The 26,301-nt window shown below is 39.1% G+C and overlaps 2 protein-coding genes across 13 annotated transcripts in view; one reads left to right on the forward strand and one right to left on the reverse strand.

Moving 5' to 3' along the window:
* Positions 1-12,656, reverse strand: part of Ttc23 (tetratricopeptide repeat domain 23) — a 99,547-nt gene extending 86,891 nt beyond the window's left edge. For 7 of the 9 annotated variants that reach the window (XR_003850425.1, XR_003850426.1, XM_029566213.1 and 4 more), the window contains exon 1: positions 12,240-12,656. The gene's annotated coding sequence lies outside the window, so the exon portion shown is untranslated. Of the gene's footprint in view, positions 1-1,114; positions 1,264-12,239 lie in introns of all 9 variants that reach the window. The other 2 variants (XM_029566212.1, XM_029566211.1) reach the window with 2 other exon arrangements.
* A 3,697-nt stretch (positions 12,657-16,353) lies between these two features.
* The window catches only part of Lrrc28 (leucine rich repeat containing 28), a gene marked incomplete at its 3' end in the record, with an annotated part of 141,932 nt that continues 131,984 nt past the window's right edge, over positions 16,354-26,301 (forward strand). For 2 of the 4 annotated variants that reach the window (XM_029566214.1, XM_017799536.2), the window contains 3 exon segments: positions 16,373-16,425; positions 17,145-17,230; positions 22,747-22,976. In XM_029566214.1, the coding sequence (XP_029422074.1) occupies positions 22,809-22,976 (168 nt within the window). 4 annotated transcript variants of the gene reach the window in all.

A 26,301-nucleotide genomic window follows, 5' to 3' on the forward strand; every position in this document is an offset into this window, starting at 1 on the left:
GTGGTAGATGGAGAGACGCGATTTTCCTAACTCATTCTCTGAATTTCATCTAGAATATCATTGACTACAGAACACTGCAACTTCATACAACTGTTAGTCACTGGTCATTAACTGCAGCTTATATGCCAATCTTAGAGATGTTTAAATGCCAGAGGAAATGTGTGTCTCTGAATCAGTGAAAGGAGTTGTGCTACCTGCCTGATGGCTGGAAGGACCTGATTGCTTCAAATGCTCCCATTTCCGTGTGTGTTATGCCACATAGGAATACCATTAGCTTGAAGGCCTCTTCAGTTCACTTACTTTGAGCTAAACACTTATCATCAACCACTTTTCTTTTCTTTGTAACAGCCATACCTGGGACTTAAAAATCTCATTAGAAATTGACTCAGGCCCCATACACCACCTTCTCCCTGCCAGCCTTGGGCTCAACTTCCCAGGAGTCTCAGTCTGTACTCAGAACTGCCAGTCAGACTTACCTAATCACTTGATGCTTTTCCTTCTGCCAGACCTGCCTAGTAGAATGCTGAAACACGATAGGCCCCAGATCAAGGTGAGAAAAATAAGGCCCAGAGTGGTTGCAGTTTTCCAGTTCCAAGGGGTGATGTTTAAAATAGTTAATAACTGAAAGAACAGGGACTCTCCCAATCTGCATAGGTTCCAATTATTCTGGAACTGAGTTCTGAAGGTCCTTCGATGTTCCAGGTGTTAATTTGGGGGTCCTGACTCTTAGGGAGATTTAGGGGGCCTAAGGGAAGAGAGCAGACACCCTCAGGTAATGGCTCTTAGGAAATAACACTCATTATGACTGTGTACTAGCCAAATAATCTGGCTGTATGTAAACAGAAGTGTGCTGGTTAGCTTTTGTTAACTTGACAAAAACTAGAGTCACCTGGGAAGAGAGAACCTCAACGGAGGAATTTCCTCTCCATCAGATTGGCCTATGGGCATGCCTATGGGGCATCTTCTTGATAGATAGTTGATGTAGGAGAGCACAGCCCACTGTGGGTGATGCCATCCCTGGGAAGGTAGGATGTATAACAAAAGTAGCTGAGTAAGGCAGGGGGAAGCAAGCCAGCAAGCAGTGTTCCTCTCTGGTCTCTACTTCAGTTCCTACCTTGAGTTCTTGCCTTGGCTTCCCTCAGTGATGGACTATGATCAGGATATATGAAGCAAATAAATCCTTTCCTTCCCAGGTTGTTGCTGGTTGTGGTATTGATCACAGAAATGAAAAGCAAATTAGAACAGAGACATTGGGAAAATATCCTAGAAAGACACAAAATGCTAAAACTAAATAAAAATAAACAAACAGAAAATGAGACCAGACTTATAACAAGTAAAGAAACTAAAATAATAATTTAAGATATTATATTTACACAAAGTTAAGCCCAGGCCCAGGTAGCTTCCCCAGTGAATCTACCAAGCCATTAAAAAAAGAAAGATTAATCTTATAAACGGCAGGAAAATACAGAAGGGTACATTTTCAAACTCATTCCATGAAGCCATTATTATCCCAATAGCAAAGCCAGATAACACACACACACACACACACACACACACACACATACACACACACATGCAAATTAACATCTTTCATGAATATGGACACAAAAATTTGCATATATTGACAATTAAAATCTAGCAACATATATAAAAGGATAATACACTGTGGTCAAAAGGGGTCTATCCAAGGAATGGAAAGCTGGGTTACCATATGAACTACACACTATATTTATAGAAAAGAGGAAAAAACCACTTGCTCATCTTGATAAGTATAGAAGAAAACATGCTTTTTTTCTTTATTTTTAAAATGTGACTGTGATGCATGTGTATATACATGTCTGTGTGCACACCATGTACATGCAAGTGTATGTGCATGTGTGTGCATGGGGAGGATTTTTGACATTTGGTATCTGTTTTATATTTTGAGACCGGACTCTCACTGACCTGGAGTTCAGTGATTAGGTTGGTTGACTAGTGAGCTGAAGAGATCCACTTGTCTGTCTCCACTTCCCCAGTCCTGGAATTACACAGTGACCCACCAAGCCTGGCTTTTTATGTGAGTGCTGGGAAGAGTCTCACTATGTAGCCCAGCCTGGTCTCAAACTCACAATCCTCCTGCCTCTACCTCCCAAGTGCTGAGAACAGAGCATCTGCTATCATATCTGACAAGCTAACAGGTGAATGTCTGAATGTTTTCCTCTTCTGACAGAAACATGGCAAGAATGTTTCCTTGAACCATTTGTATTCAAGATTGTAATGAATATTCCAACTAGAGGAACTAAGCAGGAACGATAAAGCCATGTGAATCGAAAAGGAAGAAGTGAAACTTTATTATATGATCCTGTATATAGAAAATGCTAAAGAATCCAGGTACAATGAATGAGAAAACTCCTACTAGAACTACTACACACCTTCAGTAAGCCCAAAGGATACAACAGAAACAAAAATTATATTCCTTTTATACTCATTGTTTCTGTCTTTATTTTTATTATTTGAAAATTTTGTTTGTTTGTTTAAGACATGGTCTTAATCCAAGGCTTAATCCAAGGCTTGGCTAGCCTGGAACCCAACTATGTAGATTAGGCTGGGCTTTAATTTGCAGCGGTCCTCCTATTTCTGCCCCCACAAGAACTGAGATTACAGGTATGCACCACCATGCTGGGTATCCATCTGTCTGTCTGTCTCTTTTTCCATCCCTCTTTCTTTCCCTCCCTTTCTCCATCTTTTTAAAATATTTTATTTATTCTTTTTATTTTATGTGTATGAGTGTATTGCCAGAATGTATGTAAGTGCACCCATGTCATACAATGCTCACAAAGGTCAGGAAAGGGCATCAGATCCCCTGGAACTGGAGATACAGATGGTTGGTTGTTAGCTAAGTGAGTGCTGAGAACCAAACCTGGATCCTCTGCAAGAGCAGCCAGTACTCTTAACCACTGATACATCTCTCCATCCCCCTTCCATCTTATAAGTAGTATGTGCAGCTGTATGTGTACATGGAGGCCAGAGGCCAACCTCAGGGGTCATGCCTCAAGAATCATCAACATTTTGTTGTTTTTGTTGTTCCTTTGCTTGTTCTGAGACACAGTGTCTCATTGGGACCTGCACCTTGCAAATTAGGCTAGGCTGGCCAGTAAGCCCAAAGGATATATCTATCTCCACCTCCCAGCTTTGGGATTACAAGCACACACTGCCAGGCCTAGCTTTTCATATGAGTGCTAGGACTGAACTCAGGTCCTCATGTTTATGTGGCAAGCACTTTACTAAATGAGCTATCTCCCAGCCTCTTTTTTCCTTTTTAGATGGTACAGCCCAGGCTGCCTCAGGTGCCCTAGGTATTAAGATTACAGATATGCCCCACCATGCCTGGCTTCAAACTTTTATATGCTAATAATATATAACCTAAAGATAAAATTAAAGAAAGACTGCTATTCATAAGAGCAAAAAATACTTATGAATGAAAGTAATAAGAAAGAGTATAAGACTATCAGAGTTGATCTGAAGTACCCCCACAGGCTCATATCTGAATGCTAGGTCCTTAGTTTGTGGGACTATTGCTAAGGCTGTGGAGCTTTTAGGAGGTGGGGACTGGCTAGTGGAAGTATGACACAAAGGGATGGGACTTTGAGGCCATAGCCACCCCAGATTCCAGCCTGTTTTCTTTGCTTTCTGTTTGCTGCCATGTGAACAGTCTCCTCATGTTGCCATGTCTTCTCTGCTGCAAGGAACTGAGATCTCTCTGAAACCATGAGTCTAGCAAACAAACACTCTCTTTTGTCTTTTAAGTTGTTTCTGTCAGGTATTTGGTTACTGCTACACAAAGTAACAAATTAAAGACATAGATGGAAAATTAAAGGAATTAAAGAAGGTCTACACATATGGAGAGATACTGCATATTTTTGGATTAGAAGGATCACAGCATTCTTCAAGTTGACCCGTGGATTTGAAACAATCCCTGTCAAACCACAAACTGATGTTTTTCCTTTGCAGAAATTGATGATTTGATATCTAAATCCATATGGAAATGCACACGACTCAAACTAGATAAAACAATTTTAAAAAGGAGAAAGTTAGATGATTCATACTTCCCAATTTTAAATGTGACTTAATATAAAAACTACAATAGTCAGCCAAGTGTGGTGGCACAAATCTGCAGTCCCAGGACTTGGGAAGCTAAGTCAGGAGGATCATGAGTTCAAGCCCAGCCTGGGTGGCATAATGAAAGACCCTGTCCCCAAAAAACAAATAAACAAACAAAAAAAATCCAGAACAAAATAAAACAACAAAAAAGCCCTAACAAAGCCACAATAATCAAAACGGTATTATGGGTACAAAATTTTAGTTATAAATTGTAGAGCTATGATGAGCAGTATGGTAATGACAGCAAATGTCTTATATACTTGAAACTCACTCAGGGAGTAGATCTTAAGTATTTTTTTAAATTTTATTTGTTATTTTTATTTTATGTGTATTTGTGTATTGCCTGCATGTAGGTAAGTGCACTGGTGTTGTGCAATGCCCGTGGAAGACAGAAGAGGCTGTCGGATCTCCTGGAACTGGAGTTACAGACAGTTGTTAGCTGCCATGTGGGTGCTGGGATTTGAACCCATGTCTTCTGCAAGAGCAGTCAGTGTTCTTAACCACTGGGCCATCTCTCCAGCCCGAGTTTGAGTATTTTTATTAGGTAAACAATGGAAATTATGTCTGACGATTATGTGAGTCAGCTTTATTGTAGAAATCATTATATAAAGTATACCTATATCAAAACACTTTGTTGTACAACTGAAATGTACAATTTTTAGTTTGCCAAACATAGCTCAGTTAAAGCTGGGATTGAAAAGAAATGGTGTGGCATAAGTACTTATATATATGACAAAATAGAAAAAGAAAGAAAGAAAGACAGACAGAAAGTCCCAAAATTTACCCTGATACACACAGTCAACTTTTTTTCAAAGAAATTTTCAGTGTTGAAGGTCAAACCCAGGACTTCATGCATCCTTTTTTTTGACAAAGGGTACTAAGATAATTCAATAGGAGAAAGGGTAATCTTTTCAATAATTGGGGCTAGAACAACTGGAAAGGCACATGCAGAAGAATGAAGCTGGACCTCTACTTCCCACAATACATAAAAATTAACTCCAAATAGAGCAGAGACCTGAAAGTGAGAGCTAAAACTACAAAATTCCTACCAAACACTGTAGGAAATTGTCTTAAGTTTGAGTTAGGCAAAGATTTCTTGGGTATAACACTAAAAGTACAAAAGAAATGATAGATTAACTGGACTTCATCAAAATTGTAACATTGGTGCTTCAAAGGAGACCAATGCTAAAATTAAAAGATAACCTAAAGGATAGGAGAAATTTCTGAAAATCGTATATCTGATAAAGGACTTTATTCAGAATATACAAAGAATGTTTACAATTCAACAGCAATATGACAAATAGCCCAATTAAAAATTAGGCCCAATTAAAAAAAAATAGACATTTTGCAAGGAAAATATGTGGGTAGTTAATAAGCACATGGTTAATCTCATTAGTCATTAGCAACATGCAAATAAAAATTGCAAGGATATACTACTTCATGTCCATCAAAAGCCCATAAGAAAAAGACTGATGATCAGCAACTGGTCATGAGGATATGGAGAAACTGGAACTCACACACTACTCCTGGGAATGTGCAATTGGTTCAGTTGCCTTGGAAACAGTCATGAGATTCCTCAAAAAGTGAAACATAGAGTTACTGTACAACCCACTTATTTTACGTCTAGTTAAATATACTGGAGCTGAAAAAGCATTCATACTAAATCCTGTCAGAGCTAAATACTGAAAGCTATCAGAATGTCTGTAAACTGGAGAATGGGTAAATATAATGTGGCATCACCATCATTATATAATGGAGAATCTTGAGGTACAAAGGTTTTGAAACAGGTTTTTTTTTGGGGGGGGGGATCATTCACAGATTACATTGCAGGTGAAATTTCAAGTCTTTGGCATAAACTCCCTTCTCTGGGATAATAGCAGTCATCACATTCCTTGTAGAATTGAATTTCTTTATTCTTAGGAAATTAAGTTGTACATTCACTAAAGATACTATTTGTAAGTTTCAATGGAAAAAATCCAAATAGTAAAAACACTAATATAGCAATTACCCTTAGGGTGTTCCACCCCAGTACTGGGGAATTAAACTTAGGGTCTCATACATGCTGGGAAAACAATCTACCACTGAGTTACATTCTCAGCCCCAATTACTCTGAATTTTAAAACTAATTTCATCACAAAACTGTCCTTTGATTATGTTTCTTGATTTTGTCCATAATGAATGCCAAAAACTTCAGGGGGAAATCTGGTAATACTTGGAGGTAGCCAGATTGAGGAAGCTATAAATAAGTTTATAAACGAACTCCTTCAAGCTACAGATTCACTGGGTTAAAGGATGGAGCAGGTGGGTGGGAATGCCTATTCCACAGATTCTGGCTGATGAAGCTTAACTATAATCAATAGGACTTATGGCAGAATATGAAAAAGATTGGAATGTTTGAGTTTTTCACTATCACTGCCCAGAACAGGCACAAGTCACTTTCATTTTATCACATTTCTTTAGCTTCTCTAACCTCCAGAGGAGCAGGCTGAGCTTTTTAAGAAACTTAAATGGGTAACAGTTGGTGAGCACTTGAGATTGCTACTGTCTCAGAGGTGTTCTATACAACTAGAGATTCCTCCTTCTACCCCTGCCTAGTTTGGAACCATGGATAGATCAGCTTACTATAGACATACCTGATTACTTGGGCTATAGCTGCACTATTCACAAAAGTCAGGTTATAGAATCAGTCTAAGCACCCATAAAAAAACCAAAGGATAATAAAAAACTAGTATAACTATAAATAGGACAGCTAGCACACCCTCTCCTTCCAAGGCTCAAAGAACATTGCAAAAGAGGTGATAGCAAGATTGTAAGAGGCAGAGGTCAAGGAAGGATTGCTGCAAAATCATGTCTTTTGGACATGACAAGGCTGTTCCATCTGTGAACGTATAACAGCTGTAGCTGACCTGTACAAGATCAAGCCAGTCAACATTCCAGCATGGATGGGGAAGGACTCACGTGGTACATCCCTAGCTGAGGAGCTATTGGCAGTTGATGGTTGCTGAGGGAAGAAGAGTGTTTCTTCAGGTGTGTGGTCTCTGGCAGGCTGCCCATGTTCCAGGGGACAGCTCTATCCCCAGGCACATATGGGTAGCACTAATTAGACTCAATGGGTTATTTTAAAAATGAAATTAAGTTGGAGGTAGGAGAGATGATGAGGGGAGGGGTCCAGGGGTAGCAGGGGTGGGAATGAGAGTGGATATGATCAATATACATGTATAAAATTCTCCAAAAATAAATACATTTTAAAAAGAAATGGCTGATACACTCTTCCCAGCCAGCTATGTAATTTGGCCTCAATTACACATGGTCTCCTGGATTTTGGGAGGGCTAAAGGATACAATCTGGGGAAGGCTAGGAAGAGAAGGCATGACCCAAGCTGGGTAAGGTTTTCCAGTGTGCATACCCTCAGGTCATACATACACCTCAGGAACCCCTCAGTTATCTGCGTAAGTAAACTCAGTAAATTCATTGGTTCCCCAGTAAAACTTTAATCAAATATTGGCTTGACACTAAAACCTTAAAAGGGAATAAGCATTGCTTAGCATACCCAGGAAAAGAATTCTTACAACAGATGGAAAATTTGTTAATGCTATTATGTCTCATAATTATTTAAAAAAAAAAGAAGAAAATGAGAATGTAAAAGATGTTAAAAGGATATGGGAATGGAGATATTTTTCCAAACAGAAAAAATGAGAAATGAGCCCAAAAAAGTGATGGTCTGTGTAGGTTTGGATTTTCCAGATGGACTTGAACCAGTGTCCAGTCTACAAAGAGGAGGATCAACTCAGAAGAAACATCTCATCCATGCTTCCAAATGAAGCCAGACAGGGTTGAGCTGGACCTGTGACTTACCTTCACATAGATGGAACTGGTAAAAGAAAGGAGCCAGGGCCTCCTCCCAAACCCATGTGACCCCTGAGGAACAGATCCTCAAATGACCTTAAGTGTAAAAATCAATTGATTTATTTGGGCCAACTATATGGTCTTAAACACACAAAAGGAAAGTATAACCAAAGAGTAAAATCATCAGTATATTTCTTTAAGAGTTCAAGGGATTACACTTCTCAGACATTAGGCTTAAGTCTATATAAAAAGCTATGTAGACAATTATTTCTCATTGATGATTTTGTTCCTAATCAGAAAGTAATACTTCAAATCTTGGTCTCCAATACTGTGGTGCCCACCTGTAGCTAAGGGAGACAACCAGCTATTGTTCTAAAATGATGGGTACATTTGTTTTCTCCCCCTATTTAGAAGCCTTTGAGGGAACTGACACTGATTCTAACCACTCCAACAGCTATCAAAATACCTGAAAGCAAATCCTAAATCCATCACTCTAGAGTCCAGCCTTGGAAGACAAAAGAAAAATGAGGAAGAACCCAATAGAGAGATGCTTTTGGAAGCCCTTGTCAAGAAATTCCAATGGACTCTCATATGAACATTTGAAAATTGCTCTGTTCTGACTTTTTTCTAGTTCCCTGTCTAGAACTTGTAATGCTAATTACTCTTGCCTTTACTTCTCCTTCACATCTCCTATTCACGATTCAAAGACTTTCTTTTCCTCCTTGAGATAAGAGTTATGCAATTTGGGAGTCTTTTAGACAGACCCACTGAAGGGGTACCCCACTTGCCTCACCCTGCATCCCTATTCAGCATGGAAGAAACCAGAGTAGTCTGTGTCCTGATTTCCTATCTGCAAGTTGGGTAACCTCTTCTGAGGATGGTGTGATAAGAATAGGAGGTCAGCTAGGCAGTTAGTGTAAAAAGATCCTAAAGAAAAGTAGCCAGTTTCTTGGCTAAAAGTCACAATGTCCTTGGGCCCGTTAGCAACATACTCCATTCCAAAGGCCAAAAATGTCTAAAGTATTTGGGAGCTTTTATCTAATCCTTAAAAGATTTTAAGGTTACCACTTCAGAGGGGAAAAAAGCCCCATAAAAGAAGAAAAGAAGAAAGAGTATATAAAGTTATCAGAAAGAAGTGATGGGGAGATATGGGAGGAGTTGGAGGGGAGGGAGTGGGCATGGATTCATATGCATGCATGAAATTCTCAATAAATTATTTAAAAAAGAAAGTATATATTTGTAAATGTTAACTAATTACAAGCTAAATATATATATTGAGATACTTTTCTCAATATATATGAAAACATACCTAAATGTACTATTTTTCTGATAAGATTATTGGAGAAAAATAGTTACCGTTAATGTAAACAATAGTTTTTTATGCTCAAAAAAAGGAAAAAGAAAAAAATGGTTGATTACATACAAAACGGAGTTTTATTTCGGTTTCAAGAAATATGAAGTTATGCCATTTGCAGAAAAATGGTTAGAACTGGACAACATTAAGTTAAGTGAAATAAACTAATTTCACAAAGACAAATATTGCATGCTTTCTCTTTATGTAGAATTTGAGGGAAAAGGGTATGAAAATAAGTGGGGGCTTTGGTATATGGAAGGAGAAAAGGAGATGAGGGAAAAAGACAAAAAAGGATAACAGAGGGGTGAAAATTATCAAGGTACATTATTTGCCTCTATGGAAATTCATATGGAGCATCTTATTTTGTACAGGTTTTTTTTAGTTAAAGAAAAATACCTACCTTTGGACAACTTAGGATACGTAAGCTTCAGGTTCTTTGAAGCAAGTTTTAGTGCAAGGATGAAGAAAAGTGTCCCTGAGCACTTTGCTGTTTTGTAGGAGACGGTCCTTCACCCTGCTTTGTTTTCTTAACACGGAGTAGAGTATCTGTGGTATTTGAACAGCTCATAGTGTGTGTGAAGAACTGAGTTTTCTACCTGACATTGCTAGGGGAAAACCATAAGAACACCTCCTATAGTAATTTTTCCCTTACAAGTTTTTTTTTTTCTGGTGGAAATTTCTTCAGTTCACTTAAGTGGAATTAAGAAAACACAATCACATTGTGAGAGAAAAAGAGAAAGAATTGATACACTGGGAATAAAAATCAACCTTACTCTTCCAATTATCCCACAAGCACTGTGCTGGCTAGCTTTAGTGTCAACTTGACACACCTGGCTGGGTTGAGGGACCCTCAATTGGGGAATTGCCTCCATAGGACTGGCCTGTGGCTATCTCTGTGGGGCATCTTCTTGAATGTTGAGTGATGTGGGAGGGCCCAGCCCACTGTGGGTGGTGCCACCCCTGGGCAGGCTGAGCAGGGGCCAAAGAGCAAGCCAGTAAGCAGCGTTCCTCCATGGCCTGTGCTTCAGCTCCTGCCTCCAGGTTCCTGCTCTGAGTTCCTACCTTGTGCTGCCTGATGAACTGTGATCTGGGAGATATAAGATAAAATAAACCCTTTCCTCCTCAAGTTGGTATTAGTTAGAGTATTTTGTCACAACAATGGAGAAACAAATCAGGACAAGCACCACACCTGACAATGTATATGTATTGAACTATATTAGCAACTTAACCTAAGTTACTCCATCTTGCTCAGAATAGCTATTTTTTACATCTGGCTAACTGCTTGTTTTCACTTCTGTAACTCACTTGCTATTTTAGGTCACCTTGACACAAAGTATAAGACCACCCTGTTACTGTATGACCACCCGGTAACTGCTGCTTTTAGCTTTCTTACTATACTTGTTATGGCTAGGAAGTTGACTAATTTTAAAATGACAAAGTTGATTGCCTGGTTATATGACTGTATCACTTGTCTGTATAATGATGATTGGTTGCTGATTAATAGAGTCAAAGTTCTGCTATGTTGTACAAACCTGATTGGTTCACAAGTGTCCTGTTTAAATAATATTTCTGTAATCCTATAAAAACTCTGACCCGACAATGATCAGGGCTGCGTCTACTCCTGAGATAGACAGCCTGGCGGGTTGAAATAATAAACATTTACCTAGCTACTTTTCTTAAAGTGGTGCTGATGATTTTTTTGTGAACTCCAACATATAACATGTATAATGCTCAAGTTATAAAAAAAAAAAAAAAAACTAATGCTTTTCAAAGGCTACAAAAAATGCACCAAGATTTATGTAAATTAACCATAGTAAAATAAAGATATATTTGAATAAAATCTCTCAAGAAACTTGGCTACCAATCTATATACCAGTTATTTTTATTATTGAGCTTCCAGTCTTTGCCCTTGGAGAAATCTTAGTTTGTAATAGCATTTTTATTATCTTCAAATATTCTTTCCATAAATTATCCCTCCTGCTGAAAATTCACAAACCATCTCCTTAATGCTTGTGACTTTGGGTCTTCATGTGATTTCCTGGGTTTTCAAAAATTATCATTTTAGGCAGGGTTCTCAATGAACCTTCTGTAGTTAGAGCCGAAACCAACTCTCCCAAGGTTCTCAGTGAACCTACTGTAGTCAGAGCTGAAGCCAATTCTCCCAAGGCTGCATGTTTGCAACATTTGTTAAGAGCTCTCCTCCCATATAGAATGCAAAGTCCCTTCTCCACCTACTGAAAAATTTCCAGTTGGCACAAAACTTTGAAGTTCTCCCTAAATAATTTAAAGCTCACAGGGATCTGAGCTCCTAACATACCCATGGTCTATAGCAGTCACCTGCATATTGAGAACTTTCCAGAAGCTTTAATTGAAATGCTCTGGGCCTCATTTATCCACATCCTTTGACCTTCTGGAGAAACTATATTTCATTATTTTATGTCCTTACATATGGACTAAGAGTAGTGAGTCAAGAAATAGCTGTTCTAATATTTTCTTGAACTTTATATTTTAAAGTACCATGTTTTGATTTATTGGGGGGGTGTTTATCCTTAATTAACTACCTGCTGATTCTGATGCTGCTTATGCCAAGATTATGTTTTGCTTGGTCACAGACAAACCTGTCCCCAGATTTCCTTATTTACAAATGTATGCAAAATTTGGGTCCAAAGGCAACTCTAATTTTTCTCTTCCATCTTCAAAAAAATGAATGGTCTATTATGTCTGTGCACAAACACAAATATCCATTTCATCTAAAAATGACAATAACATTAAATGTCAAAATCCACATTTAAGCAACCATAGCAGCAAAGCACAATTTCTGGAAGTTAAAAACAAACAAACAAACAAACAAACAAACAAAAAAAAGACCAAACAAAAAAGCTCCAATTAAATTGTTTACCTTTCAAAACTCCACTGGTAGTCTGGGCATCATGCTTCCAACTTCATCCTAAAGAGAAAAAAGCACTGTTTGAAAAGTCTTCCTCCTGCCACTCTCAGATTGTGTCTTTATTTTCTCAGGTTTTCCTTTGACACACTTTTCAAACTAACGGAAAAACTGGAAAAGTTTCTTTAACTCGCAAAATGTCCAATGATGTCGTAAAATTCTTTGTTAGTTTGCCCAGTATGATTGAGAAAATCTCTGTTTCTTTTTCACTGTTCTCTTGACAGCCTGATTTGCCAGTTTGGTTTCCACTATGTAAGTTTGCTGAGTCTTTGTGTAGCTTGATAATATATATATTTTTAAAAAGTCTAAATAGTGCAGTTTAGCTTAAATAAGAGTAGCATTGTCCCGGTAAAGCAACCCCTTACTTTACAAAACTTCGGGCAGAAGAATGAGTGATAAAGCCTTCACCAATAAGGAGTGAATAAGAGTATTAAGTCAAAGTTTGTAAACCAATCCTTGGATGACAGAGGCGGGAATTTCAAAATGGGGCAGTCTTGTCCTTGGAGTTTTCTTAAAGTGGTATCACTGCATTATTGAAGTTGAAAATTGCCAGCGTTTGTAAAAGCACCAATAGAGTTTCTCTTTCTGCTTTAAATGAGGTGAGAATATGAAAATTGATTCTCTTCAAAAGGAGCGCACTTCTAAAGGTGGTCATACCATTACATACAGCAAATTTAATACCAGTTTGGAGAGTAGGTAAAAGATATATGAATTGGAGTGCACTTCTAAAAGTGGTCACACCATCACATACAGCAAATTTAATACCAGTTTGGAGAGTAGGTAAAAGCTATTTGAACATGATTCATTTTTCATGATCAAATTTTGGATGCTAATGTGCCAAAAAACATTTTTTTCATAAAAAAGGAAAACAGAAATTAAGAAGATGACATTATTTTAAAAATTGTTGATTTTTTGGTGTCTCTTCAAATATTAGCAGTGAATCTCATTTTCAATATATTTTATTGTTTGATAATTGATAGATAAAAAGTAGCTGTATGATGGATAGGGTTGATTAGGAGAAAGCAAAGTTTATTAGCAAAGGAACACATGGGACAGATTCCCTTCTGGGCAAGGAAAATGTCTGCCCCAGGGTCATGAGCTGGGGTCCTTTAAAAAGGGAGGCCTCTGCTTCCTGCAGAAGGCAGGAAGATGTATTTTTTTTTTTAAGTTGTGGGGGGAGTGGGAGAGTGGGACTGTTAAAACCTGTCCTCTTTAGAGATCAAAGGGGAAGCCTGCTGTGTTGGCCAAACAGTGGAAAAAAGTCTGCTTCTCTTGACTTCAAAGACCAAGGTGCTTATCAGCTTGGTTCACTTTTCTCAGGAGCATGAGAAGTCCTTGAGACCCTGTTGGTGATGGGGCAGGGCTATCTGAACCTTAACAATAATTTCATGCAGTATATTTTGATCATATTCACTCCCCTACTCCTCCTAGATCCATCCCCATCTCCCTAACCCCCCTCCTCCTCTTTTTTTTTTTTTTTTAATAACCCATCTGTTAGGTCTTCAAAATGGCAGAATGCTGCCAAGCCTCCCAGAATGTCAGGCCAACAGGCTCCATAACCAGGAAAAGGAAAATCAAAACTTAACATTCCTCAGGAACCAGTCTCAGCAAACCCCTCTTGCAGAAAAGTGCTTTTCACAAATCCCCCTGGCAGAAACCAGGTTTCAAAAATGCCCCCAGCAGAGACCAGGTTTCAGCAGAAACCAGGTTTTATAAAACTCCCTGCTTATTAGGAAAATTACAATTCCCTCATCCTCCAATTCAATGGAATCCCCCCGGCCCCCAGCCCAGGCAAGAGTCTCATGGAAAGCCACCAGCCTCTAACATCCTGTAAAATCTATCCTACTTCTGTTAGTTGCTATTTATCTTTGAGAGGTAGCCCAGCAGTTTGTCACTAAACTGTTTTTCTCGTTCACGGAGTGGTCCTGTTGGGTGGTTTTTGTTGCCCACTTCCATACACCATCAAATTCAATCTGTGCTGCCTAGAGACTCCTAGGTGTGGGGCCATCTACTGCAGCATGATAGATTGACCAGGGACCACGCCCTTAAAGGAAAATTACTCTCCCTTCTGAGAAGCCATCAATTGTCTACAGCTCTTCAGTTAGGGGTAGGAGCTTGTGAACCCCTTCCCCCTCCATACTAGTACGCTGGCTTGATCTTGAGCAGTCTTGTGAAGGCAGCCACAGCTGTCTTGAGTTCATGAGTGCTGTGGTGTTATCATTTACAGAAGACTCTGTTTTGCTCTGGTCTTCCAGATTCCTGGCTCTTACAGTCATTCTGCCCCTTCTCCAGAAATAGCCCCTGAGCCTTGGGCTGGGTGTGAGTGTATTGAAAACAGATGTCTCACTTGTGGCTGGGCACTCCATAGGCATTTATTCTCTACACCTTCACCATTTGTGAGTTTTATGTGTTAACCATCATGCACTGCACAGAAAAAAAAGAAAAACAAAATAAAACTTCCATGATGAGGTCTGAGAGAGCAGCAAGTCTTATTATATGGGTTGATCCTTAATGCTCCAAGAAATTTTCATTTCATACTAACTGTAGTTTACTTATTTTAAATCCGGGGTTCGGGGGACCCAAGGGATTAAGAAACTCCATAAATGGTCTTAATACAGGACATTTACTATGTCATATATTTCAGTAATTCCTAAAGATTAGGTTTAATAGATAACTGATATTTTATTGTATCTCGTTTTGTAACTGTTATTTTTACTTACTATAGCTTTGCTTTCTAGATTATTCATTTTAAAAGTAATTAAGCTATAATTGAAGTAGTTTATTTAAAAATTGAGGATGCTTAACAATAGGTCCCTATGCAAATTAAGAATACATTCTAATGGGGAGTGGATTTGATCAAAACTCATTATAGGCATCCATTAAATGCTCAAACAACAAAATGGGACGTTTTAGAGCATTTTTAAACGGGAAAGTTGTTATAACAATGGAACACAGCATTTAAATTTTTTTCATTTTCTCTTTTCTTTTTTCCTTGGTACTGGAGACTGAACCTAGGGCCTCTGTTGAGTCATGCTTCCCCTTCTTTTAAAATGCTTTTCTGAGATAGGGGCTCACTAAATTGCCCAGTCTGGCCTTGAACTTGTGATCTTCCTGCCTAAGTCTCTGAGTGGGTGAGATTACACACTTGCTCCACCAGATCAAGCTGACTTTTTGTCTTCACGAAATATTTATGGACTGCCTACTCAGTCATGCTAGGAACTGCCATATTTTAATAAATTGTTTTTATCATTTCTCACAATAGACCCCGTGTTATTATTTATTTATTTGTTTGTTTATTTATTCTTGAGAGAGTGTATTTATTTTTGAGGCTCATGTAGCTGAGGCTGGCCTTGAACGCTTGATTAGACTCCATCTCCAGAGTACTGGAACACAGGTATGCACCACCATGTTGGCTAGGACAATTATTTTTAAAGGGTAAAGACTAATTCATCTTCGGACGTTATTAATGAACACAGCAAGACCTTAAATCGAGTGCTTGAACTCTGCTGACTAATCTTGCTTACGTTCCGTAAACCCATCAGCTTCTGTTTAAATCTGTCAGACGAGCATAGTAACTACAGGGGATTGCTGTTAAAGCAAATGAGAGAATCTGTGCACAGCTCTCGGACCGCTGCCTGGTTCACAATAAGCTCTAAGCATCGAGATTTACGGTTGTCATTCCTCAATGAGAGGCTGATCGACTGAATATATATCTATGAATGAAAGAACAGGTCGGTTACTGGCGGCTCCTGAGGTTGGCGCCGGCTGAGTAACCCTAAAGATGCTCAACAAAACACCCACTCTTGACACTCAGCGCCAAACCGGATCCGGAAGTATGAGCAGAGCCATGGGCGGAGCCCTGGAGGATGTTACGCTCTCTGCCAATAAGCGCTTGGCTTGGAAAATAACTTCCCCTTTCACCTATCCGTGAACGCTGAGGCGAATTGTCGCGAGCATTCGTCCTGCCCGCCACTGCTCCCTCTGTCCCAAATCCCAGTAAGGCCGGCCGGCCCCGCCCTCGGCTCCGCCCACGCTCTGCCCTGCCCCGTCCAGGCCCCGCCCCCCAGTACCCCGCCCTCTAGCAGTCCATCCACTGTCTTCCAGCACTACCTATGTGGAGCACAGTCCAGCAAGCGCCGAGGTGAGTCCGCTGAGAGCAGCCCGAGGCTCCCAGGTCGCAACCGGTAGCCCGGCTCCCGCCGACGCCTCGTATACCTCGCCGCAAAAGCGTCTGGGCCTCGGCGAGAGGGCTGTTTGGCCCTTGGGTCACACGGGTGCCGGGTCCTCCGTGGCCCGAGGCCCCTGGGACCCGAGTATCCTAGAATCATGGGGTCTGAACCCCTGCTCCTAGGCGACCTGTTGCCGAATTCTTATGACCCTAGAATCTAGCTGACTTGGGCAAAACGGCATGTGTGTTGCCCAAGACTTCTACTAGCATTTTTATGGAGAAAATAGCCTTTTGCAAATGCTTATGATACAGTTTGTAAGTGTTAGGAAGTTGAAATGGGTATTTTACCAAATGAAGTATAGGATTGTTGGTTAAAGGGACTCCTCCCTCTTAGCATACTTTTGCTTCAAATGTATGGAATGTCCTTGAGTTGGGAGGTTTTTGTTTTTGTTTTTAATGACAAGATAAATTGGTGTTGAGCTGTCAGAAACCCCATACAAGGTGCCATTGTGTGTAGTTAATGTGAAACATACCATTTAACTGGGCAGGAGGTGGTGAATTTTGGAAAGGGCAGGAAAATTAGCTCTTGAGAGGCTGTATTGCCAATGAGTGCGTATTGGAAACCCAGGAGTGTTGTTGGTTTGGAAGCTTTTGGATTTCATTTGAATGTATCTTTCAATCTGTCTTTGTAGCAAGATACATTTCAACAGAGTCTAAAGATGTTTTTGAGACAACCAGTCCAACGTGGAGTATTCAGAAGGAGAACCATCTGATTACAGTGAGTAGAGATTTTGGATATAGTTTTACTTTGCAAAGGAAAGCCTTCCATTTCTATGAGCATTGCCTACCTCATAATGATGAAGTATTGGGTCCACTGAAGTTCATGAAAGGCTGCATTATAGGTAGAGTAGTGCCCAGACTTTGGAATTAGACCTTCAATGTGGCAAAATACTTCATCATGTCAGGTGTATTATACCATTACACTGCATAGTTGTGAGGATAAAGATCCTTATGGCAAATAGTAAGTTTATAGAGTCTGTGAGCAGTCTCAAGACGGCTAGATGAAAAGTCCACCTTGGAACAACTATTCTACGTGTTCTGATTCCATTCATTCATTAGCTGTCTAAAGGATAAAAGTCCTTTGGATACTAGATGCAGATATACAAACATGAAGAAAGCAACATCTGTGCCCTCAGGGTTTTATAGACTTCTGGCTAACTTGACAGTAAACAGGTGTGCCAGTAAGTATGCAGATTGAAAATTGTGAAAACTCAACAGCTGACTTGCCCTGAGAGCATACCAGAGATGAGCTTTCCAGGTGAAGAGCAGAACAGCAAGCACTGGGAGGAGTTTGTTAGTTCTGAGCTTGGTGAGTGTGGTAGAGGAGCCTGGAGAGGCAGGCTGGGTGATGGACAAGAACCCTGAAGGCCTTCTAATAGTTTGTTTTTCTTGATCTTCTGAAGGATTTATTTAGTAAGACATGTGCTGGGGGGGAGAGGGAGAGAGAGGAGAGAGAGAGAAGAGGAGGAGGGAGGCTGGGAAGCAATGAGAGAAGTGATTGCTTGATTGCGTGTATGGTTTCAAAGGCTCTCTGCTGTGATGAATATGTTGGAAGTGATTAAAGGGATATAGGGTGACAAGTAATAGAGTTGGCCTAAGGCAGGACACGGTAGTGGTGTGTGATTTTGGCAGATGGAGAGATGTGGCTGGATTTGAGAGATGTTTTGGAAATGGAAATGACTTCCAGCTTTCTGGCCTGAAGTGCTAGGTGAATAAAGGCTGCTTTCCTCCCATATTTACTAAGATGGGAAAGACTGGGGAGGTGACTGCTTATGATCATCAACAGCTGTCTGGGAATATATGATGTTTGAGATATTTGTGAGACATCTAAGCAACTTCTGGTTTACTCAGTGAAAGCTTTGTCTTCTACACAGAAGAATTAATGCTGTTTGTCCTGTAGGTCCCTTCATGTTGTAGAAAGACATAGTCCAAAGATAGGGTGCCTTGCACACAGTCACATAATATGTCTCATAAAGTAGGTAGAAATAAGAAAGTATTGGATTCTTAGGTTACATTTGGGCTGTTATCAAACACTTCATAGTAGTGCTTTTTTGTATAAAATGGGAACTGCTGTCTTCTGTGCTAGGAATTAAGGATTTGGGTAGAAGAAAATAACCCCAACATTATAAAACCTTAACTTATTGGAAACTTTGGGACATACTTTGTGAAAATTATTTTCCTTTTTTTTTTTAACTTTTACAAAAACTTTATTGAGAATTTCAAACATGCATATAAGGTGTTTTGATCAAATCCATGCCCACTCCCTTCCAACACCTCCCATATCTCCCCATCACTTTTTTCTTTTTCTTTTCTTTTTTCTTCTTCTTTTGTTTATTTTTATGGGGCTTTTGTGTACTCTAACATTCCCCCCTCTGAAGAGATAGCCCTAAAATTTTTCCAGGACTAGATACAATGTCCCAAATACTTTTGACATTTTTGGCCTTTGGAACAGAGTATGTTGCTAACAGGCCCAAGGACATTTTGACTTTTAGCCAAGAAACTGGCTACTTTTCTTTGGGGTCTTTTTACCCTAACTGCCTAGCCAATTCCTACCTCCTATTCTTATCACACCATCCCTGAAGGAGTTACCCAAATTGCCAATAGGGAATAGACACGCAGACCGCTCTGGCTTCTTCCATGCTGAACAGGGATGCAGGGTGAGGCAATTGGAGTACCCATTTAGTGGGTCTTTCTAAAAGACTCCCAAATTGCATAACTCTTATCTCTAAAAGGGGAAAAGAAAGTCCTTGAATCATGAATAGGAAATGTGAAGGAAAAGTAAAGGCAAGAGTAATTAGCATTACAAGTTCTAGACAGGGAACTAGAAAAAAGTCAGAACAGGGCAATTTTCAAATGTTCATATGAGAGTCCATTGGAATTTCTTGACAAGGGCTTCCAAAAGCATCCCTCTATTGGGTTCTTCCTCATTTTTCTTTGTCTTCCAAGGCTGGACTCTAGAGTGATGGATTCAGGATTTGCTTTCAGGTATTTTGATAGCTGTTGGAGTGGTTAGAATCAGTGTCAGTTCCCTCAAAGGCTTCTAAATAGGGGGAGAAAACAAATGTACCCATCATTTTAGAACAATAGCTGGTTGTCTCCCTTAGCTACAGGTGGGCACTACAGTATTGGAGACCAAGATTTGAAGTCTTACATCTGAGCAGCATTTTCTGGTTAGGAACAAAATCATCAATGAGAAATAATGGTCTAAATAACTTTTTATATAGACTTAAGCCTAATGTCTGGGAAGTATAATCCCTTGAACTCTTAAAGAAATATACTGATGGGGCTGGAGAGATGGCTAAGAGGTTAAGAACACTGACTGTTCTTGCAGAAGACCCAGGTTCAATCCCAGCACCCACACGACAGCTAACAACTGTCTGTAACTCCAGTTCCAGGGGATCCAACAGCCTTTTCTGTCCTCCACCGGCATTGTACAACATGAGTGCACTTACCTACGTGCAGGCAATACAAGAGTACACATAAAATAAAAATAATAAATAAAAAATATTTTTTAAAAAGAAATATACTGATGATTTTACTCTTTGGTTTTACTTTCCTTTTGGGTATTTAAGACTATAAATTCCTCCCTAAAGAAGAGGACAGGTGACTCATCACATTTACAGGACATTTTGAGACATGTTCCATAGTCCCCTGGAACTTGGTTGACCTTGGAGGGCAAGGGGCAAAAACTGTCCTTTAAGTCCCTCTGACCACATTAGTATAGGCCTTAAAGTATGGCTGTTAAACATCCAATAAGGTTAGTTCCACCAGTCTGATACTTTTAATTATCATGTGCTATGTAGATAAGGCTTGGATAAAGAACCAAATATTCTCAGATAAACATTGACTAGATTATATTTTCTTCCTTAAACTAGTTGACTAAACTGTGACCGTAGAAATTTTAATCTTATGTGTACATTATTTTTGTCTCATCCTTTATAACAAACCTAAACAGACCTTCATCACTTGCTTAGGCTCTCTCATTTTTTTCTATTTTGGAAAACATCTCAATTCCCATATCCTTTTAACATCTTTTACATTCTCATTTTCTTTTCATTTTTTAAAAATAATTATGAGACATAATAGCATTAACATATGAATTTTCCATCGGTTGTGAAACTTAAAAAAGATAATTATGAGACATAATAGCATTAACAAAGAAATTTTTCGTCAGTTGTGAAACTTCTTTTCCTAGGGATGCTAAGCAATGCTTATTTCCTTTTGCGGTTCGAGTGTCAAGCCAATGTTTGATTAAAGTTTTACTGGGGAACCAGTGAATTTACTGAGCATACTTACCAAGATAACTGAGGGGTTGTTGAGGTGTGGTATAACCGGGTCATATGGAGGGTTCATTTTCAGTTTTTTAAGAGCTCTCCACACTGTTTTCCTTTAGGGGTTGCCCAAGTTTGCAATCCCACCAGCAGCGAATGAGCATTCCCCTTTCTCCACATTCATGGTGAGTGTGCTTAACATTTAAGACAGTGTTTTCCAAAGTGGCTGTACCATTTTATGTTCCTGTGAGCAAGTGTGAGCTCCAGACCAACTCGTGCTGTCTGTCCTTTTCATTATAGCCGTCCCCTGAGTGGCTAATGGCATCTTGTGGTTTGATGATTTGTGATATGGGCCACATTTTTATGTACTTTAGCTGTTTGTATGACTTCTTTTGGTGCAGTCTATTCAAATGTTTTATCAGCTATTTAATTATTTTCTTGTAATTAGGTGTGAGAGTTTTTTATGCTCTGACTACAAGTATTCTACAGATAGGATTTGCTGCTGGTCCTGGCCCCTGCCTTGGCCCAATCTGTGCCTTTTGATTCCCTTAATGGTGCGTTCTGGAGTGATTTGATTCCTTACAAGCTGTTTCACATTTTTATTAACCACTTGTCAGTTGAGGGGCACTTAGGTTGCTTCCACCTCTTAGCTATTGTGAAAAGAGCAGCAACAAACATGGTTATACAAGTGTCTCTACAATAGGATAAGTCCTTTGGGTATATACCAAGGAGTGGTACAACCGGGTCCTGTGTTAGGTTCATTTTTAGTTTTTTTTAAGCATTCTCCACACTGTTTTCCATAGAGGTTGCATGAGTTTGCAGTCCCACCAGCATTTGGTATCATTTGTTCTCTTGAAAATTATTTTCTTGATTAACAAAACTTCTTTTCTTTTTCTGTTTCAAAGAGAACTGGGAGAGATGTCTAGAAAAACAGACTCTTTGAACAAAACTCATTCATAGTTTCTTTTCTTTTTCATTTTCTTAATATCTTACAGAATCCTGTCAGTCATTGTAACATGACTATAAAATATCATTGTGAAAATGACACCATTGGGCCTGGTGTCAAGACTTGTGATTTAATTCCTTACAAGCTGTTTCATCTTTGACCAGTGTGGACGCCCTGACTTTGTTTCCTCTTGTGTTAATAGTGAAGTTTGTTCAGCCCTGTGCCTAGTTTGTAAGATGACAAATATAAGTTACTTCTCTTAACAATTTTGGAAGTAGGAAAGAATTTACAATAATTTATCTTAGACTCAGGCTCTGAAACCAACATATTATCTGCTACATCTACTTTTTCTATGTGAGTCAACCTAGGCCTACAGAGATTATAATTCAATAATACACGGCTCTTGTTCCTAACATGGTGTTTCTGGAGTAGTGACTTTGGTGTTTCTTAGTAGTGACTATTTCTTTGCTATTTCTGATAATCTGAAAAGCTGTAAAGAAAAGTTTAAAAAGATAAAAGAGAAAAAATTTGGAATATGAACCAGTATTTAGTAGGAAGTGAAAAATTAAGCTGTTAATGATATAAGAAAAAATAATATATATTAAAGTTTTTGAGATACCTTAAATACAGAAGTATTTGCTCATGATGAAAATGGGGCTTGCTGAATTTGATTTTTTTTTTTTTTTGGTCTTTTTGAGACAGGGTCTTCCTGTAGCCCCAGCTGTCCTGGAACTCAGTATGTAGACCAGGCTGGCCTTGACCTCACAGAGATCCGCCTGCCTCTACCTTCCAAGCACCTGTGGGCTGTAAGAAATCTTATAGTAACCAGGTTTGGTGGTATTCACCTTTAATCCCAGCATTCAGGAGTCAGAGGCAGATGGATCTCTGTGAGTTCCAGGCCACACAGGTCTACATAGCACATACCAGGCTAGCCCAGAGATACATAGTGAATCCTGTCTCAGAAAGAAAAAAAAAAAATCTTACACTGATTTTTTTTTTTTTAAATCCTCTTTATAGAAATGGACCAGTTTTGACAAGATGTAGTGCTGCAGTGTGCCTGTGATGAGATATATTCAGTCATGGCATCTGAACTTTGTAAGACCATCTCTCTGGCAAGGCTTGAGAAGCACAAGAATTTGTTCTTAAATTACAGGAATCTTCACCATTTCCCATTGGAGTTACTGAAAGATGAAGGACTGAAGCACTTAGAGAGGCTGTATATGAAAAGGAACTCCTTGACAACCTTGGTATGGTATTATACTGCATTAAAATTCATTTGTAAATGTCCTGACCAGGATGCATTGTATACATCACGATATTCAGATAATGATGTCTGTCTGTTCATATTAAATATGCAGGCAATACAGATACATAAGTTCTTGGTAGCTGTGCCTTCATTATCTATTCCCATGTAATTAGGCTGCAGGAGGAATGTGCATGAAAGGAAAATACTGCTTAATGTATCACTGAGAAAACTAGTCCTTAACATCAGGTCATATGTGCATCTCTTAGGGCCTGTGCCTTTGTTGTATGTTAAGTATTCCAGGTGATTTTTTTTTAAAGCACAGTGCCTAACAGCCTAGTTAAAAAGTAAACAAAAGAAAGACCAACAAGTATGACTCTGAATTATAGGCATTAAAAAGAGAATGATTTGAAGATTAAAGTATTAAGGAGACATTTGGGATGTTTGATGAAGCCTTGGTGTGCTAACAAAACAAAACTTTATGATTGCCTTGGGAAAATCAAAGTGCTTTTGAGTTGGAATGTCATATAACTTGTTGGAAAAAAATTTTGCTGCTGAGCCAACGTTTGATTCATTTGGCATGTTCTAGAAGTAAGCTAATAGTTTTCATTATAACCTAAATTTTATTACGTGGAAGTTAAAGAAACTATTTAAATTTGTCAAGAGAATTTCCTCATCAGAATTTTTTTCCCACTGCTTATTATAAAATTTGGTCCTCATTTTAAATGAGTTTACCTTATGTGACCTTTTCTGGTTTATACAACTTGATTTGTATCTTATACTTGAATTTATGATTTATGATAGCTTGTTTCTATATTTTGAATTTGCCTAAATATTTGGAAAGTATATCATATTAGGGATGTGTGTGTGTGTGTAGTAGGTAGAAATCATTACAAAGTATATCTTTGCTTTATTTGGAAAGAAATGGGTATGTATCTGTTTAGAGTTTGGCATATTGGTACATATGTGGGGTTGAATGCCTAGATTAAAATTTTTTTCAGTTTTTCAACTTGAAAAGTTTGCAGTTATATTTATACTTTTTTTCAAAATCATTATTACATGATATGAAATCACATTTACCCTAAGTTTTCTAACCTTTTGGGGTAAAGCTAGTATAAGAAATATTTTTTCAGAGCTGGAGAGATGGCTCAGCAGTTCAGAGGACCCAGGTTTGGTTCCCAGCACCCACATGGTGACAAACAACCATCCATAGCTCTGGTGCCAGAGGATCCAACGCCCTCCTCTGGCTTCCAAGGCACTTCACACATGGGGGTATGTTTACATACATGCATGCAAAACACTCAAACAAAATAAAAATATTAAAAAAGAAATTTTGTCAAGAATAATAGCCCCAATTTTCCCAACGTGTAAAGTGTATACAAAAGTATTTATGAGTACATTAGTTTCTAACTACCAATAATAGCCCAACAGAGTAGACATAAAAGTTAATGTAAACTTTTGGTTTTCTGGAAATTTCTGGCAGCATTCAGTTTAGGAAAATACCTAAGTATTCACTGCACAAGTCAGACAGATGTATATAGTGGCTCATAGCACTTATCTCATTTGAATTTTTTTTTTTTTTTTTTTTTTTGAAGCAGGGTCTCCCTATAGCCCCAGCTGTCCTGGAACTCACTATATAGACCAGGCTGGCCTTGAACTCACAGAGATCCACCTTCCTCTGCCTCCCAAATGCTGGGACTACAGGCGTGCACCACCATGCATGGCTTTGAACATCTTTTTAGTGTACAAAATAATGGATTCCATCAAGACAGTTCTATACATATATGTCACCATACCCTACTCTTGTTACCCTGCTCTCCCTTCCTCCCCTCTATCTGCTCCCTTTTCCCCGAGATCACACCCCTTTTCACAGCATACATTTCAAGTTCATGTTCTGGCAACCTCTTAAAATGATCAGAGATTAAATTCCTGCACTATGTGTATAACAAAAGGCATTGTATGTCTCTTGTTTTCCCTTAGCAATTAATATATTTGACTCGTGTGTATGAAAGAGCTTTATAAACTATAGAATACTATAAAGATACACAGGATGGTGGAAATTGTAGCAGTTATCCCAGAGCTGCCCCATTTCCTGGTTATGTCAGACACCAGACATGGTTTTTAGAATGGTTTCTGGTGGTAAAATATAACTCCTGTAAAAGGTTTAGTTTATAGAATTTTACTTGCAGCTGCAATAGTCCTATGCTACTGTCGAGCATTGTTGACTGTATAGATGTCTCAAACATATTATGGATTCCTTGGTCTTTTGTTAATTATTTTTAACAAGCTTGGAGGACCTGCCAGTCATTTCTGTTTTCATGTCGTTTCATTCTTTTCCTGGTCCACTTTTTCATTGTGTTATGTGTTATCTTTTCTACATTTTCTTCCTCTGAGAGGCCACTTTGTGAGAAGTGACCAGTGTGGAACCTCTGTCCTCCTCCATACTGCCCTTCAAGCTGCTTGGGTTAGCACAGTATCTTGCATTTGTAGGATTGTTTTTCATGTCTTCAGAATTTAGGGAGTGCCCATATTTAGAACTGAAACATGGGAAAAACTGTAAACCTAGAAGAACAGACATTTTCATTTATTTTATGCTGAGTTTATTCCCATGTCATAAGTTGCTCTTCAGTTCCTTCCAGGTATTTTTCCTTCTGTGCACCCTCCTCTTCTGGCTTAGGAACAGTCTCTTCCTTTTCAGTGAGGCTCATCTTCATGTGACAGAGGAGCTCAGCTGTGGGTTAATTGACCATGAGCTCTGTGAGTGTGGCAGCGTATCTTGGGTGCATTGTTACTTCAGGTGCATTGTTCACCTGGGTGTGTTCAGTGGCTAGAGAATCCATGTCTAAACCTCACATTCAGTATTGCTGTCTGTGCTTCAGACACCATTACATCCCTGGAATGGCACATGTCTCGGCTTTAGAGTGAAGTCTTTCAGATACTTGGTGGCTTTTCAGATATGCATATCATTCATGGTCTGGGCAGCTTCATGGGTATTATTAAAGTGAACACAAAGAATTGAACCTCTTAATGTGTATGATTTTTGTAGGGTTTTTCTGGGACAAGGGTAGGGAACCATTTTCATAGGTTACCGAAGGGTGTCTAGATGGGCATAGACCACCCTGTGTTGCCTCCAATGACCTGAGCCTGCCATCTTTTAAGTAGTTCTGTGGCCTGCAGAGGCCTGCTTTACTTGTGCCTTGGAATGCCACTTCTTCCTCCCCTAGCCCACTGTCCTGGAACTCAGAGCCCATTGCTTCACTGCCAGTGCCACCTGCATCGTGAGCTCAGAATGACAGTGATGAAAGAGGACTGAGCATTAGAAGACAACC

The sequence above is a fragment of the Nannospalax galili genome, unplaced genomic scaffold (assembly GCF_000622305.1).
Source record: "Nannospalax galili isolate Female #2095 unplaced genomic scaffold, S.galili_v1.0 scaffold759, whole genome shotgun sequence".
Lineage (NCBI taxonomy): Eukaryota > Metazoa > Chordata > Mammalia > Rodentia > Spalacidae > Nannospalax > Nannospalax galili.